General features: G+C 62.7%; 4 protein-coding genes across 9 annotated transcripts; 3 read left to right on the top strand and 1 right to left on the bottom strand.

Moving 5' to 3' along the window:
• The first annotated feature begins 33 nt into the window (after positions 1 to 33).
• CABP2 (calcium binding protein 2) lies at positions 34 to 3,322 on the top strand. Of its 3 annotated transcripts, none has more exons than XM_090140292.1 (7): positions 34 to 489; positions 962 to 1,117; positions 1,250 to 1,280; positions 2,498 to 2,632; positions 2,721 to 2,830; positions 2,908 to 3,055; positions 3,189 to 3,322. In XM_090140292.1, the coding sequence occupies exons 1-7, from the start codon at positions 316 to 318 to the stop codon at positions 3,212 to 3,214; spliced, it is 780 nt and encodes a 259-aa protein (XP_089996418.1). In that variant the 5' UTR covers positions 34 to 315; the 3' UTR covers positions 3,215 to 3,322. The 3 variants fall into 3 exon arrangements, with proteins under 3 accessions (XP_089996418.1, XP_031463132.1, XP_031463131.1); XM_031607272.2 differs by having other exon boundaries at positions 347 to 889; XM_031607271.2 differs by having other exon boundaries at positions 347 to 1,117; positions 2,724 to 2,830.
• A 157-nt stretch (positions 3,323 to 3,479) lies between these two features.
• On the top strand, positions 3,480 to 4,781 carry CDK2AP2 (cyclin dependent kinase 2 associated protein 2). 2 transcript variants are annotated; one of them, XM_090140302.1, is made up of 4 exons: positions 3,480 to 3,801; positions 4,094 to 4,200; positions 4,304 to 4,436; positions 4,526 to 4,781. In XM_090140302.1, exons 1-4 carry the CDS (start codon positions 3,480 to 3,482, stop codon positions 4,591 to 4,593), a joined length of 630 nt encoding a protein of 209 aa, XP_089996428.1. In that variant the 3' UTR covers positions 4,594 to 4,781. The 2 variants fall into 2 exon arrangements, with proteins under 2 accessions (XP_089996428.1, XP_031463163.2); XM_031607303.2 differs by having other exon boundaries at positions 4,124 to 4,200; positions 4,526 to 4,765.
• An 83-nt stretch (positions 4,782 to 4,864) lies between these two features.
• On the top strand, positions 4,865 to 13,527 carry PITPNM1 (phosphatidylinositol transfer protein membrane associated 1). Its single transcript, XM_031607293.2, has 23 exons — positions 4,865 to 5,216; positions 6,077 to 6,291; positions 6,362 to 6,483; positions 7,330 to 7,551; positions 7,640 to 7,954; positions 8,157 to 8,252; positions 8,372 to 8,479; positions 8,585 to 8,646; positions 8,731 to 8,975; positions 9,111 to 9,300; positions 9,391 to 9,498; positions 9,577 to 9,707; positions 9,924 to 10,102; positions 10,365 to 10,535; positions 10,607 to 10,759; positions 10,871 to 11,019; positions 11,093 to 11,203; positions 11,362 to 11,478; positions 11,668 to 11,816; positions 11,927 to 12,076; positions 12,297 to 12,480; positions 12,554 to 12,682; positions 12,760 to 13,527. The coding sequence occupies exons 1-23, from the start codon at positions 5,139 to 5,141 to the stop codon at positions 13,009 to 13,011; spliced, it is 3,636 nt and encodes a 1,211-aa protein (XP_031463153.2). The 5' UTR covers positions 4,865 to 5,138; the 3' UTR covers positions 13,012 to 13,527.
• Positions 13,528 to 13,710: 183 nt separating this feature from the next.
• AIP (AHR interacting HSP90 co-chaperone) lies at positions 13,711 to 15,971 on the bottom strand. 3 transcript variants are annotated; one of them, XM_031607298.2, is made up of 7 exons: positions 15,759 to 15,971; positions 15,484 to 15,663; positions 14,961 to 15,149; positions 14,713 to 14,889; positions 14,495 to 14,636; positions 14,193 to 14,417; positions 13,711 to 14,115 (listed from the first exon to the last, which is right to left on the bottom strand). In XM_031607298.2, exons 1-6 carry the CDS (start codon positions 15,846 to 15,848, stop codon positions 14,212 to 14,214), a joined length of 984 nt encoding a protein of 327 aa, XP_031463158.1. In that variant the 5' UTR covers positions 15,849 to 15,971; the 3' UTR covers positions 13,711 to 14,115; positions 14,193 to 14,211. The 3 variants fall into 3 exon arrangements, with proteins under 3 accessions (XP_031463158.1, XP_031463157.1, XP_031463159.1); XM_031607297.2 differs by having other exon boundaries at positions 13,711 to 14,417; XM_031607299.2 differs by having other exon boundaries at positions 13,711 to 14,417; positions 14,503 to 14,636.
• Between the last annotated feature and the right edge of the window lie 39 nt (positions 15,972 to 16,010).

The following is a 16,010-nucleotide window of genomic DNA, read 5'->3' as shown; positions in this document are numbered from 1 at the left end:
TTCGCACCGCGCTCCGGGTTCTGAGGATGCTGCGGCTTTCCCCCGGCCAACCCCGCGCTCCAAGGTCACGGCCCCGTGCTCGGGGACCCCTGCAGCCCTCGCCCTGGCTCTGGGTTCCCGGTTCTCCCGCCCCCGGGCCCCGGAGCGCTCCCACGGCGGGCCCCCACGGTCTCGTTGTCCGGTGTCAATGTCTCGGCTCGTGTATCCCGGCCGCCGGATCCTGTTTCCCCGCTGCAATCTCACCCCGGCACTGGGGGATCGGATTCGGAGCCTGGAGGGAGGGTAGTGAGCCCTGAGCGCCGGGCAGGAGCCGTCATGTTCCTGTTCATCCGCAGCCCCCAACGCCGCGCCCCCGGCAGCCCTCTGTCCTCCACCTGCCGAGCCCCTCCGGGGGTGAAACGGGGCCACCGCAACCCCCGGGGGCACCGGAGCGCTGGGGGGGGGCGGCGGAGCACCGAGGAGCCCCAGCTGCCCCCCACTTCCAGGCAGGTAATGGGGCTGGGCAGCTAATTGGGGGGAATGGGGAGGACTTGAGGGGGTAACAGGGGCGGGGCAGCAACACCGTCCCCCCTCAAGGGGAACAGCTGGGCGGCTCCCCCACATCTGGAGCGGCGTGGCCGAGCAGGGCATAATCCGGGGGATTATGTGTGTGTGTGCGGGCAGCGTGCAGCCCCCCCGCCCTGCCCTGCATATCCCGAGATATTCCATAAAAACCGTAAATCCCCACGCAGCCTCTGTTACTATAAAAAAACCCCGTCCTGGCGCGGCCGGGCCAGAGCGGCGGCCCCCCAGGACTGCGCCAGGCGGCCCCCCGGGGGGACCGGTTATGCCTGGGCATCCCCTGGCCATGGGCAACTGTACCAAGACCCCTGAGAGAAGGCTCTCCAAGGTAAGGCCGAAGTGCAGGGGGGTGTTTGGGGGCTGTGCTGGGCTTCCTACTGCCCTCCGGCTCTGCCTGCAGGACGGGAAGCAGCGCTCCGGCCCCCCCGGTCCCCAGGATGGTGAGGAGCTGGCAGAGGCTGCGCAATCACCACCGCTGCAGAGCTACTCAGTGCTGCATGGGCTTGTGGGGCCGGCGTGCATCTTCCTCCGGCAGAGCATTGCCATCACACAGCTGGTATGTGAGTGTTATACCCCCTGGGGTGCATCCCGGTCCTCTGGGATCACTGCCCTCACAGCTGCCCACTGGCATGGATTTGGGGTGGCAGTGGGGAGGGAGCCATCCTCCAGACTGCATTCTTTTTGCCAGGACCGGGAGCTGCGGCCGGAGGAGATCGAAGGTGAAGTGTGGGGATGTGTCCCTGGGCTGGGTCCTTGTGGGGCCAGGGGTGCTGCTCCGGTGTAGGGTCTCACCCATACCCGTTCCCCTTGGTCCCCATCCCAGTTCCCATCTTGCCACCCATCCCGTTTGATCCCTGTCTCTCCACATGATCCCCTCAGTTTCTGTCCTGGTCCCCATCTTAGCACCTGTTCCCCTCACTTCCCATCCCTGTTTCTGTCTTTCCACCTGTTTATCTTCGTCCCCATCGCAGCACTTGTTCCTCTCAGTCCCCATCCTGGCCTCTATCTCACCACCCATTCCCCTTCATTCCAATCCCAGTTCCCATCTCACCACCCATTCCCCTTGGTCCTCATCCCAATCCCTATCTCAGCACCTATTCCACTGGGTGTCCATCCCAGTCCCCATTGTGCAGTCTATCCTGCTCGGTCCCTGTCTTGATACCCATTCCCCTTAATTCCCATCCCAGTCCACATCTTGCCACACATTTCCCTTTGTCCCCATCTCACCACCTGTTCCTCTCAGTCCCCATCCCAGTCCCCATCTTGGCACCTCTTCTGCTGTGTCCCCACCCTGGTCCCCATTGTGCCTTTTATTCTTGCAACTTGTCTCACTCAATCTTCACCTCACCACCCATTCTCCTTGTTCCCCATCCTGGTTCCCCATCTCAGCACCTCTTCTACTGGATCCCCATCTCAACCCCCATTGTGCCATCCATCCCATTTGGTCCCCATCTTGACACCTGTTTCCTTGAGTCTCCATTTCAATGTCCATCTCAGCACCCATTCCCCTTAGTCTTCATTCTGGTCTCCATCCCAGTTCCCATTCTCTGCCCACTCCCATCAATTCCCATCCCAGCCTTCCCCCTCTCAGCACCCATTCCGTTGGGTCCCCATCCCAGTTCCCATTGTGCCACCCATCCCACTTGGTCCCCATCTTGACACTCATTTCCTTCAGTCCTCACCCCAGTCTCCATCTCAGCATCTGTTCCACTGGCTCCCTATTCCAGTTCCCATGTTCTCAGTGTGCCACCTTTCCTGCTCAGTCCCCATATTGGCACTCGTTCTCTGCAGTCCCCATGCTGGTCCCAGTCTCAGCACCTGTCCCTCTCAATCCCTGTCTGAATGCCTGTTCCCTTCATCCCCACCTCGCCATGTGTCCTGCCCCCACTTCTGTGGTGGTCCCTGGGTGTCACCGTTCTCGCTGTGCTGCACCCAGAGCTGAAGCAGGCCTTCAAGGAGTTTGACAAGGACCGCGATGGCTACATCAGCTACAAGGACCTGGGCGAGTGCATGCGCACCATGGGCTACATGCCCACCGAGATGGAGCTCATTGAGCTGTCCCAGCAGATCAGTAGGTGCCGGGGGAGGGGGGTGGGGAACCCCATACCCGCATGGTGGCACCACCCCCGCTGACCTGCCTCCCCGCTTTGGTCCCCCAGCAGGTGGCAAAGTGGATTTCGACGACTTTGTGGAGCTGATGGGCCCTAAGATGCTGGCGGAGACGGCGGACATGATCGGGATCAAGGAGCTGCGCGACGCCTTCCGCGAGGTGAGGGGTGTGGACAGCAGGGCTGGGGGGACACAGCGCTGGGAGCACAGTGGTGATGCTGGGTCCTCCCGGGGCAGTTCGACACCAATGGGGACGGGCAGATCAGCATGGCGGAGCTGCGGGAGGCCATGCGGAAGCTGCTGGGGCAGCAGCTCAACTACCGCGAAGTGGATGAGATCCTCAAGGATGTGGATCTCAACGGGGACGGCCTGGTGGATTTTGAAGGTAATGGGGGTGAGGGTGAAGGGGGGGCCGATCCCGGCTTTATTTGGGGGATGATGGCGTCAACGATGGGGGGGGGGTTGGTGAGCCCCCATTGCCAGCTTCATTTGGGGGTTAACGCTGTGGTTCTTTGCAGAGTTTGTGCGGATGATGTCGCGCTGAAGGGCCGGGAGCCGCCGCCGTGCCTTACCGGGAGGAGGAGGGGAGTAGGCCTCCCCGGGCCTGCGCTGCCCCTCCGGGGGGGGTGGGGGGGGGAGCTCCGGTCGTGGCCCCCTGGGATCGTGGGTTCGCAGCTTTGCCGGTTCCCAATGAAGCTCTGTGCCGTCGGGTGCCGTGTGCCCGTCCATTGAGTGCCGGGGGAGGCCTCAGGCCCTCGCGGCGGGAGGCTGGGGGGGGGAAATGGGAGAGCGGGACGCCGCGCGTCTCCATGGTGACGAGGGAACGGCGCGCCGTGTTTGCGTATTGGCGGCGTGCGGGTCGTGACGTCATCGCCGCGCCCCGCCGAGAGCGCAGGCCGGCTCCTTTCGGGCCGCCGACCAATCGGCGCCGCCGGACTGCGCCGCTCGGCCAATCAGCAGTTAGGAGGCGGGAGGGGGGCGCCCCGCTCGGCCGCTCGCTTCCGTCTTCCCCACACGGCGGCCGCCGCTCGGGACGGATTGCCGCTCGGCGCGGTGCGGGGATGTCCTACAAACCCATCGCGCCCGCCCCCAGCGCCAGCCCCGCCCCGGGGCCCGCCGCCACGGCCGCCGGTGAGAGGAGCCCCCGGGGGGCGGCGAACCGGGGGTAGAGCGGGGGAGGGGGAAGAAGGGGACTTAAGGAAAGGCACGAGGCCTGAGGGGGGCGGCGGGGCCTGAGCGGGGCGTGGAGGGGGGGACGCGGATTGAGGAGGGGACGCGGGGAGTCAGGGGCTGAGGGGGGGAAGGGACGGCGCCTGGGGGCGGCCTGAGCGGGGCGCAGGGCCTGAGGAGAGCCGGGCTTGAGGGGATGACAGGGCCTGAGGAGGAGGACGGGGCCCGGAGGAGGGCTGGACCCAGTCTGAAGGAGGGCCGGATCCGGTGTCGCTCCCCGCAGCTCCCAGCGTCCCCTCGCCGTCTGCCTTCCGCCCACTCTTCAACGACTTCGGGCCGCCCTCCATGGGCTATGTGCAGGTGAGGCCGGGGGGCAGGGGCAGACGAGGGGAGGGCGGTGTGGGGGCAACGCTGAGCCCCCACTTGTCCTCCGCCTTCCCTCCCCCCGTGCCTCCCCTGTCAGGCCATGAAGCCGCCCGGCGCGCCGGGCTCGCAGAGCACCTACAGCGACCTTCTCTCTGTCATCGAGGAGATGGGCAGGGAGATCAGGCCCACCTACGCCGGCAGCAAGAGCGCCATGGAGCGACTCAAGCGGGGTACAGAGCCGGGGGGTGGCCCTCTGTGTACCAACCCTCCCCCCCAGCCCGAACCTCAGTGCCTTACTTCATGTCGTCCCCCCCTTCAGGGATCATCCACGCGCGGGCGCTGGTGCGGGAGTGCTTGGCCGAGACAGAGCGCAACGCCCGCACGTGACAGCCGCCCCCCACCCCCCCGAGCCCCGCCGGTGGCTCCCCCCGAGCGGGGCCACCCCCGGGGCTCCCCCCCCTCCCCCAACCTTCCAGCTTTTATAAATAAAAGACGTGTCGCATCCCCCCCTTAAAGAAAATGCTCCTTCCAGAAAAGAAAAAGAATAACCCGAATTTCCCCAAATATACCGCTCCGTTTTAATTTCCCGGTCCGCCGCCCCCCCGCTTCTGACGTCCCCTCTGATGTCACACCCCCCCCCCCCGCTGTACCACCTCCTGACGTCAGCGGGCGCCCCCCACGCCGTGACGTCACAAAACGCGGGGCCGGCTCAGAGCGGCGCAGGTTCGGAAGGGGCTGAGCGCAGCCGAAAGGAACCGAAAGGAGCCGAAGGGTTACGGAAAGAGCCGAAGGGAGCCGAGCGCGCGGCCGAGCGGGCGGGGGGCGCGTTGCTATGGCAGCGGGGAGGGCCCGGCCGAAGCGGGCCGGGCCGGGGCCGGGTTAACGGCGGCGGGCCGCGGAGCCCCCTCGCCCCTTCCCCCAAACCCGGCGCCATGCTGATCAAGGAGTACCACATCCTGCTGCCCATGAGCCTGGAGGAGTACCAGGTAGCGCAGCTCTACATGATCCAGGTGCGGCTGGGGCCTGAGCCGCGGCCCGAGGGGGTCGCGAAGGGCCTGGGGAGGGGGTCGTGTGGGGATTGTGCGGGGTCGGGGATCGCGTGTGGAGCCGGGGGATGCAGGAGCGTGGGGCTGAGGGTGGAGATCGGGGGGTTCGAGGCTGAGGGATATGGGGGACGGTGGCGACGGTCTGGGGGACTGTTTGGGGTGTGGAGGCGTCTTATGGGGTCTGGGGGAGTGCAGGAGGATGAGGCTGAAAGAGAGGGGCAGGGCTGTGGGGGTCCTGGGGGGGGGTTGTATGGAGTCCTGGGAACTATGGGAACATGGGGCTGAGAGTGGGGGTCGGGGGATTCAGAGCTGGAGGGACTGTTTGTGGATAATATGGAGCTTGGGGTTTGTATGGCGTCCAGGGAGTTGTGTGGGATCTGGGAGAGTAGGGGCGTCTAGGGCTTGGGGGGGTGGTTGGGGCTGAGGGGTATGGGGGGGTGCCGGGGTGTGGGGGTGGGGGTCAGATGTTGTGGGGTTTGAGATCTGAGGTGGTGGGGGTTTAGGGTATAGGGGTATGAGGGCAGCGTGGAGCCTGCAGGGTGGAGGAATGTGGGGCTGGGGATTGGGGTGTGAGGAGAGTGTGGGGTTGGGGGGTTTGGGGTATGGAGTTGTTGTGAAAATGGAGTGTGGAGGCACGGGGCTGAGCCTGTTTCTCAGAGTGCAGACTGAAGTGGGGCTCTTGGGAATACCTATGGGGCTGAGGTGGGGGTGCAGGGATTTGGGGCTGAGGAAGGGGCTGCAGGGGAGGTGGGGTGGGGGGGACCTGGAGCTGGCAAGATGACAGGATTTGGGGTGCCAGGGCTCAGCCCATCCTCACTCTGCAGAAGAAAAGCCGGGAGGAATCAAGTGGCGAGGGCAGTGGGGTGGAGATCCTGGCCAACCGCCCCTACAGCGATGGCCCCGGTGGCAGTGGACAGTATACCCACAAGATCTACCATGTGGGCTCCCACATCCCCAGCTGGTTTCGGGCCCTGCTGCCCAAAGCTGCACTGCAGGTGGAGGAGGAGTCCTGGAACGCGTACCCTTACACCCGCACCAGGTGGGACTCTATGGGAATGTAGGTTGGGGGCTGCCCACTGGGCTCAGCCTAATCCCCGTGCTTCCTGTAGGTACACCTGTCCCTTTGTGGAGAAGTTCTCTATCGAAATTGAGACGTACTACCGGCCAGATGCTGGCCAGCAGACCAATATCTTCAATTTGAGTGCTGCTGAGAAGAGGCAGAGGATCTTGGGTGCGTGCAGCAGGGGCATGAGGCAGGATCCGGGGCTTTTTCTGCTAACCTTGTGCTTTAGGGACAGGTTAAGTTATCCTTGTAGGGGAAAGTGTCCATACCTTGAGCTCCCTGCACAGTCCTGTGGATCAGCTGGAGACAGAGAGCTAGGGAATTGTGTCCCCATTTTGTCTTCTGCTTCTCCTGCCCCCCAGGGCTTTGCACAGTGTCATTCCCCGTTCCCGACCACCCTGTGCTGGGTGCCTGGGGCAGACCGTTCCCCCCAGGGACATGTTTGTCCCCCGTTGCTGCCTGTTCCCATTCCTGGCAGTGTCGACACGGTTGTTTTGGGCGCTGGAGCGCAGCGCGTCATGCTCTACTCCTAAAATGGAGGCCTAAAATAAGCACTCGGAGGAAATGATTCATCTGACCTATTTCTCTCATTGGCTCTCGCAGCATTGGGGATGTCCGGCTGGGACGCTGGTGGCACAGCCAAGGCAGGGGACAAATTTTGTCCCTACCGCCATCACCAGCAGGCAGTGAGCAGAATTCTGAGCCGCCTTGTTTGGCCTTGTCCTCAGCACACCCCCCCATGCCCCTGGGGTCACTGCTGCCGTTCTCCAGCTGCCAAATCCCCACGCTAATGCGCCTATGTGTGTCAGCCCGGCTCTTAGCCTGGCCACCCCCGCTCCTGCCTCCACCTCTCGCTGCTGCTTCTTGAGGCGGCGGGTCTGGTACCAGTGTGAGGACAGTCCCCAGAGGCTCAAGGGGACAGAGAGGTGTCCCATCTTTGAGCACACGGTGTGTGAAAATGATTCACAGAGTGCTGCCAGCCTTATTCCTCACCCTTTTTTCCTTCTACCCCAGACACCATCGACATTGTGCGTGACCCCATATCCCCTGGGGAATATAAACCCGAGGAGGACCCCAAACTCTACCGCTCAGCCAAGACTGGCCGGGGCCCACTGGGGGATAACTGGCTGGAGGCAGCCAGCAGCGGGCCGCTGATGTGTGCCTACAAGCTGTGCAAGGTGGAGTTCCGCTACTGGGGGATGCAGTCCAAGATTGAGCAGTTCATCCACGATGTTGGTGAGCGTGGGGCGATGGCGGTGAGCCCGAGCCCTGTGGGGACAGTGGGTTTTTGGGGGCCATGCCTTACTCACTCCCCCTGCTTCAGGCTTGCGCAAAGTGATGCTGCGTGCCCACCGCCAGGCTTGGTGCTGGCAGGATGAGTGGACTGACCTGACCATGGAGGACATCCGGCAGCTGGAGGAGGAGACGGCGCGGATGCTGGCACAGAAAATGGCCAAGTGTGGTGAGGCTGAGGAGCCCTCCACTGCTGGGCCCAGCTCTGAGGGGCGTCCAGAGCCAGGAGGTGCCAGCGGACAGGAGGGCACTGAGGCTCAGGGGACTGCTGACATCTCCCCTGATGATAGCTTTGCCAAGCAGTGGTCCACATCTTCACGTTCTTCCTACTCTTCTCAGCATGGAGGTGAGAATGGGAGGAATGCGGGACCCCTGGGTCCTGTGGCTGCTACTGTTCTCTGGCAGAAGTGCATCAGGACCATTCTTTCCTACCCCAGAGGGTGGCTTTGGATGTCCCAAAGGTCTGGGTGGCTCCGGGTGCATGAGCAGTACTGTTGGGCACGAGTAGGGGCTCGCTGCCTTCAGTGCTGACCCCGTGCTGCTGGCAGGTGGGGTGTCTCCTCAGAGCCTGTCTGAATGGCGGATGCAGAACATTGCCCGTGACTCCGAGAACAGCTCCGAGGAGGAGTTCTTTGATGCCCACGGTATGGCAGAACAGCCCCGCAGCACAGCAACGTGTTAGATTTGCCCTTTTGGGTTTCGGTGGGGCACAGGGGTGTGGACTGTGCTTGGCTCACCCATGGCCCCTTCCCTGCCATCATAGAGGATCTATCTGACAGTGATGAGGTCTTTGCCAAGGAGATGACCAAGTGGAGCTCCAATGACTTCTTGGACACGCTGGAGCGGCCAGCAGAGCTGGATGAGAATCTGGGTGAGCAGGATGTGTTCAGCCTACCCAAGCCCAGTGTGGCCATCCCAGGATGGGGCTGACCCCTGCATGGACACCTCTGCTTGCTCACCGTTGATGTGCTTGCAGGGGAGGGACACAGCACCTCCAGGACAGATGGCAAAGAACAGCCAGCATCCAGCTTCTCCGAGGTGTGTGAGCTGCTCACCCCATCCCTTGTAGCTCCCAGCTGGGTCCCTGGCATGGGTGCAGACAGGAGTGCTCTTCTCCTGCAGGGCGGCTCCGCTGAGAGCACGGTGCAGGCGTGCCGGATCCACGTGCTCTTCCTCATCCTCCACAGTGGCAACATCCTGGACCAGGGAGGGGGAGAACTGGGCTCCAAGCAGGCGGATGTGCAGACGTTGGCTGCCACCTTCGATGCTGTCACCCGTGTCCACTTCCCTGAGGCACTGGGACATGTGGCATTGCGCCTGGTGCCCTGCCCGCCCATCTGTGCCGCTGCCTATGCATTGGTCTCCAAGTGAGGATGGAGAGAGAGGGCTGTCCCCATGCAAGCCACCCCCAGGAGGGAGGTGGTGGGCTCAGAGAGGGGTTTCACAGAGAAGGATTAGGGACATGGGGCATCCCTGCTGACCCATCCTCATGTCTCCCCCAGGCTCAGCCCTTACAGCCATGACCGAGACAGCCTGTCCAGCAGTCAGGACCACATCCCACTGGCAGCCCTCCCACTGCTGGCCACCTCCTCGGGGAGCTACCAGCATGCTGTGGGCAACGTTATCACCCGTGCCAACCAGGCCTATGCCGCCTTTCTGCACTCTGCTGAGGGCACTGGCTTCTGTGGCCAGGTGAGAGGGGTAGGAGGGATTAGGGGAGACTTTGTCCTGGATTCTGGCTGGGGCTTGGCTCCCACTGGGATGATTTTTTGCTGTTTGCAGGTAGTGCTGCTTGGGGACTGTGTGGGAGGCATCCTGGGCTTCGATGCGCTGTGCCAAAGCCGGGCAGGTGCTGGGGGCAGCCGAAGCAGCAGCCGCCGTGGCAGCCTGGTGGGTGCCTCTTTTCAAAAACTACCAACCAGCTTGGCAGCATCTGGCTGATAGCTGATTCTTCTTGTCCACCCACAGAGCACAGAGCCCATTTCCCCCGAACTGTGCGGCGCCCGGGACCCACTGGCTGACGGGGCAGACACAGCAATGGGGCTGGGCCAGGCCAGCCCCGAGCCGGGGGACAGCCAGCATCCAAGTTCCTCATGCAGGTGAGAGCAAGGGGCCTGTGGGAGTGCCAGCACCCTCCATACAAACTTTGTGCTTTATGTGAACGATAAATTCCCCATCTGTACCTGGAGGGAGCATTGCATGGGTGCAGCAGTACAGTGCTGGGGCTCCCCTGCTCCCAGCAGCTCCTCTGGGCTAAATGGGCTGCAGTGGGTGCAGCACTGCCATTCCTGTGCCCACTGGCTCTGCTCTTGCAGCTCACAGCCTGGCGATGCCCCACTGGAGGCAGAGGCGCCACGGAACAGTGCTGCAGCACAGGATGGGGCAGAGAGCACCAGCACCCGCCTTGACTTTAAGGTATCCGGCTTCTTCCTCTTCGGCTCCCCGCTGGGGCTGGTGCTCGCACTGCGCAAGACCGTCATGCCTGCTCTGGATGGTGAGGAGCCCCGCCGGCTGCGGTGCAAGCCCCCTGTGGGGCTCAAGCCCTTGTCCTCCCCAGATAGCTCTGCTTGGGTTTTTCGTGCTGTGGCTGTACATATCTCAGTGTTGGCGCATGCTTTGAGCATCCCCTCTGTGCCACTGGTCTCCTGGCTTTGTCTCCTCATCCTCTCCTCCCGCTGGGTCCTGCTTTCAACTCCTCGTACCCTCAGCCCTCCTGATTGCACGTCGCCCTGCCCTGACCCCTTTCTTTGCCCCAGTGGCCCAGCTGCGTCCTGCCTGTGAGCAGATCTACAACCTCTTCCATGCCGCTGACCCCTGCGCCTCCCGCCTGGAGCCCCTCCTGGCCAAAGCCTTCCATGCTGTGCCACCGCTCAGCGTGCCCCGCTACCAGAAGTACCCACTGGGTGACGGCACTTCCTCCCTGCTGGGTGAGTGGTCTTGGGGGCTGGCATCCCCACAGTGGGGGGCTATGGATGGCCTGACTCAGTGCTGTCTGCAGCGGAGGCCCTGCAGATGCACTCTGCCCTTTTCCTGCCTGAGGTGGACCTGGCTGCTCCCCCCACTCCCACTGGCAGCTTTGGGGGGGGCTTCTGGAGGGGAAGTGAGCCAGGAGACCCCCCTACACCTGCCAGCACCAGCGAAGTCGTCAAGAGTGAGTGCCATCACCATCTAGGCACAAGGGACTAGAGTGGCTTGACCCCTGGAATGGGGCCAGGCTGGGGGGTAAGGCTCAGGGATGGACTAATTGAAGCTTTCTGCACAGTCCTGGAACGCTGGTGGGGCCTGAAGCGCATTGACTACTCGCTGTACTGCCCTGATGCGCTGACTGCCTTCCCCACCATCACCCTGCCTCACCTCTTCCACGCCAGCTACTGGGAGTCCTCCGATGTGGTGGCCTTCATCCTGCGCCAGGTAGGGCACACGTGGGAGGGTGGGCAGCACACTCAGCCAGTGCAGGCTGAGCCTTGCAGTGTCCCCTGGCCAGGTGATGGAGAAGGAGGGTCCGCAGCCGGCTGAGAGCGAGGAGAGCTCCATCTACAGCCCCGCGTTCCCCCGGGAGAAGTGGCAGCGCAAGCGCACCCAAGTGAAGATCCGGGTATGGGCACCCTAGGGCTGCATTGGGCTCGAGTTGTCCCCGAGCACTGTGGGGTGATGCAGCCAGGAGGGTTTGCTCCCATCCTGGTAGACTCCACGTGCTGCTTCTGGGGGCTTTTCTGATTGCCATGTGCTGCTGAGCTGTGTGTGTCCCTGCAGAACGTGACAGCCAACCACCGGGCCAGCGATGTCATTATTTGTGAAGGCAAAGCCCAGGTCCTCAGTGGGCGCTTCATGTATGGCCCCCTGGATGTGGTGACACTGACGGGAGAGAAGGTACTGTGGGGACATTCCCGGGGCCCTGGTGAATGGCAGGAACGCCCAGGAGGGGACAGTGCTGATGTTAACTATGCCTAAACGGAAGGGCTGTAGGGACCAGGACTCCATAGGACCTTGTGGGATGGTGGGAGAGGATAGTGATGATTTCAGACTGGGATATACTATGGCATTTTTGCCCATACCCAGGTGGACATCTACATCATGACGCAGCCGCTGTCAGGGAAGTGGCTGTACTACGGCACAGAGGTGACGAGTGGCAGCGGACGCCTAACCTTCACCATCCCTCAGGACAAGGCCTTGGCCATTGGCATCTACCCTGTGCGCATGGTGGTCAGGTGAGATGTTGGCCATGTGCTTCTGGTGGGGTCACTTCAGCCACCTCCCCTCCTGTGGGCTGAGGGAGGTGACAGGGCCAATACTGAGCCTTGCTGCTGTTCCATCCCAGGGGCGACCACAGCTACGCGGAGGCGTACCTGACAGTGGTGGCCCGGGGCACTGAGTCAGTGGTGTTCAGCATTGATGGTTCCTTCACTGCCAGCGTCTCCATCATGGGCAGTGACCCCAAAGTGCGGGCGGGAGCTGTCGATGTTGTACGGTAAGTGCTCTTCTTACAAGGACAACCAGCTTTGTGCAGTGACAACCCCATGGGAGCACCAGATCCATCCCAGGGTGTCCTACTGTGATGTGACACAGCTTGGTCTGCAGACCAAAGTTTTGGAACCTGCTCGGTTAGCTGGGAGGTGCTTGGTGGTTTCCAACCCACTTTTCATGTAGACCACTGGTAATAGTATGTATCATGTGCCCTGGTGTACCAGGCACTGGCAGGACTCGGGTTACATGATCATCTACGTGACGGGGCGCCCTGACATGCAGAAGCACCGCGTGGTGGCCTGGCTCTCCCAGCACAACTTCCCCCATGGTGCTGTCTCCTTCTGTGATGGACTCACCCACGACCCCCTCCGCCAGAAAGCAGCCTTCCTGCAGAGCCTGCGCTCCGAGGTGGGGCTGGGACACTCACACCAGGGTGGTGGGGAGGCTCTGTCCCCACCCTCATGCTCCTCTCCTTGTGCAGGCAGAGATAGCCATCGTTGCTGGCTATGGCTCCACCAAGGATGTCTCCGTCTACAGCTCCTTGGGGCTGGCACCGGCACACATCTACATCGTGGGCCGTGCTGTCAAGAAGTTCCACAACCAATGCCAGGTGGGGCAACAGGGCTGGGGCTGCTGGAGGGGTCCCATGCCCTCACTGGGGTCTCACGCTGTCCCTACATCTCTCAGTTCCTGTCTGAGGGCTATGTGGCCCACCTCGCCCAGCTGGAGGCTGCTGCCCTAGTGCACTCCCCCAAAGGACCCCCTCGGCCTGTGCTGGGCAAAGGCACCTACGGCTGCCCGGCGCCTGTCGATTTCCTCCGCAAGCAGAGCCAGCTCCTGCGCTCACGGGGCTCCAGCCAGGCGGAGCGGGACGGGGGCCCCCTGCCTGCCCGTGGCAAGCCCCGCAGTGTCAGCCTCAAGCTGGAGGGTGAGGAGTGAACCCCTGCCATTTTGCCCACTCCCGGACACTGCCTTCATTTTCCAACGTGGAGCTGGAGCTGGAAGTGAGGAAGGTGCTGCACTCTGAAGCTGCAGGGCACAGCCACACTGCTCTGAGCCACCCCACGGGGTGGAATGACCCCCTCTAGGCTGAGCCCCCCTGGGTCCTGCCTGCTGCCCCCCAGCTCTTCCTCTACCCTGCTGCCCCAATACCTGCTGGCAGTGCCCTGCCAGCTCTGGGGTTTGGGGTGCTGCCCCCAGGCTCCCTTTCACCTTTCTCTGCCCCAGGTGTAAGTGGTGGTAGGGCAGGCACAGAGCCTCCTCCCTGCACCCTTGTATTTATTTCTGTTCGGTGTTGTGGGGGCAAGGGAAGGGCTGAGATTAAAAAAAAAAAAAAAGAAAGAAATGGTTCTTCTGTTCTGTTTGTTTCATTGTGAAATAAAGCAATGTAAAGCAGAGCTGCTGGGGCTGCCTGTCTGCTCTGTACCCCCACAGCCTCAGAGTGATGCTGGCCCAGGGCCCCACAGGTGTCACGGAAGGTGGTAGCACCCAACTGCTCTTATTTGCCCTTTGGTTTTACTTGGTTATCTCTAACATCACTTTTTCTACTTGACCAGATGTCTTTCTGTGATGAGTTTTACTTGTGTTTATCTCGGTATAGCATGATCATGGCTTTATATACGTAGTGGAAACAAGCAGTTCAGATAAAAAGTTTACAGCTCTGCTGCGATGCAGTACAGAGGAAACGCAGCTGCAAGCTGGCAGCAGCAGCCTTGCGAAGTGGCAATGCAGGATGTGGCATGGAAGGGAAGGACATGGGGCACAGCCTTGGCACTGGAGCTCTTGCAGCCATCAATGGGCTCACCTAGACCCACACAGCACAGCTCGGCCCAACAGAAAGGATAAAAACCAAACAAGGAATAAAAAGCAGCACGGAAGAGCGTTGGCCTGGGCTCGTTTCCTCCACTGGATTTCCCACCGTTGTGCCGCTGGGCGCAGTTTGGGGCTCAGTGAGGAGATCCATGCTTCTACTGCCATCCAATGGTCCAGCACGTAACACTGTGCCTTCTGCGCCACACCGAAATCCCACGCGCCTTCCGCTGACTTCCAATAAACGTTGTATTAAACATTAATAAACATGGATAACCATTCCACATGTGGAATATCTAACAGAACCTGACCCGGAGAGCGTGGCGGGCTCTACTGGGAGAAGATGCCCTTGAAGCGGATCTTGTCCTCTGCATCCTTCTGGCGCAGGCGCACCTCCAGGCTGCGCAGCTCCTTGCTGACCACAGGGCGCAGTGAGGGGTCCAGTGCCAGCACCTTGGCGAAGTCAGCCTGCGCCTCGGCCACATTCCACACGGCCGCGTGAGCCTTGCCCCGCTTGAAGTAGGCTTTGACATTGTCTGCAGGGAAGGAAACATCAGCTGGGGAGCACGCGGGCCTCCCTGGTGAACTGTGTGCAGCCGGCACGGCTCCTTACCCTCGTACTTGTTGAGGATGGAAGAGCAGTGGTCCAGCACCTCGTAGTACTCCTCACTCTGCAGCTTGCACTGGCAGTAGTTCAACAGCAGTGGGGTGATCTTCTGGTCCAGCTCGATCCAGTCTGGAGAGCCAGGCTGCTCCTGTGGGACAGGAGGGCAGAGTGAGCCCCAGCGCTGACAGAAGGATGGCGAAACCCCGAGGGGTGGGGGAGCCCACCTTCATCTGCAGGTTCTTGAGGCAGGCGATGGCGTCGTAGTACTTGGTGGCTGCCTCCCGCACCTTGCCCTGCCGGTACAGCTCGTTGCCCTCCTGGTGGATCAGGGGCACGGCCTGCAGCTTCTCCTCATCTGTCATGGCCCAGGGGTCCTGCTGGTAGGAGCCAGGCTCCTCCACCTGCACGCATACGGTCAAAGGCTGCCGTGGGGCACAGTCCATCAGCACCGTGACCCCAGGGCCCCGCTCACCTTGAGCACCTCGATGTCGAAGATGAGGGGCTGGGGGTTCTTTTGCAGCTCGTCCAAGTCGGGGTAGCCCAGCGAGTAGTGCTCGTGCAGCTGGGCGATGCTGCAGCAGTGCCGCTGCCCCTCCAGAGGGTCCTTCCCCGCCGCGATGTTGCGCAGGCTCTTGGCCACCAGGGGGTACAGCACCACGTGCTGCAGGCAAGGTGGGCTCAGGGGGCAGGCGTGGGGCCGAGAGGAGGCCCAGCGGCAGCTCGCGGCCCCCTCCGCATCGAGCCACGCCCCCGTGATAAAACCACGCCCATCGGTCGCAAGCCACGCCCCCAACAGCGCGAACTCACATCGCTCAGCACCGAGCAACGCCCCCATCGACAAGCCACGCCCCTTAACGAAAAGCCCCGCCCACTCCACGGCAAACCACGCCCACAAACAACGAAGCCCCGCCCTCTACGTGACAAGACCACGCCCCCCGGACCAAACGGCGCCCGCTAAGCCCCGCCCCCTGACGCCCCGCCCCTTCCGGTCGCACCTTGGACTCGCAGCGGAAGCGGGCGCGCTCGCCGGGCCGCATGGTGCGCAGTATCGCCTCCCACACGGGCAGCTTGAACTTCTTTCCGGCGATCAGCTCCATGGGCTTGCCCCACGCCCGGCTGTCATCCAGCACCGTCTCCTCGGGCGCGCACCGCAGCGTCCGGTAGTGGAACGTGGCCTGAGTGTAGGCCGCGCGTCACCATGACGACCGGCTCCGCTCCGGCGCATGCGCGCCGCCCCTCCCTCCCCCCCGCGGCGCGGCGCGGCGCTGACCTTGGTACCGTCGCGGAAGTCGGGCAGCGGCCCGGTGCCCTCCCGCAGCACCTCCTTGTGCACGCCGTCCGCCCGCAGCTGCTCCGCCATCGTCCGTCGCCTCCGCCGTCCTTCGGCCGCTTCCGGAGAACGAAGGCTGCGCCACAGCGCCGGCTGGCGGCGGGAGGTGCGCGCGGCTCCTCCCCGCGGGAAGGTTCGGCCCCGGGCCGTGCCGCGCTTTCCCCGCTGCGGACGCTCCCCGTGGCGGCGGAC

This window comes from Phasianus colchicus, chromosome 5 (assembly GCF_987193195.1).
Source record: "Phasianus colchicus chromosome 5, bPhaCol1.hap1.1, whole genome shotgun sequence".
Classification (NCBI taxonomy): Eukaryota; Metazoa; Chordata; class Aves; order Galliformes; family Phasianidae; genus Phasianus; species Phasianus colchicus.
The sequence above is the reverse complement of the archived record's forward strand: the minus strand, read 5'-3'. Positions and strand labels throughout refer to the sequence as shown.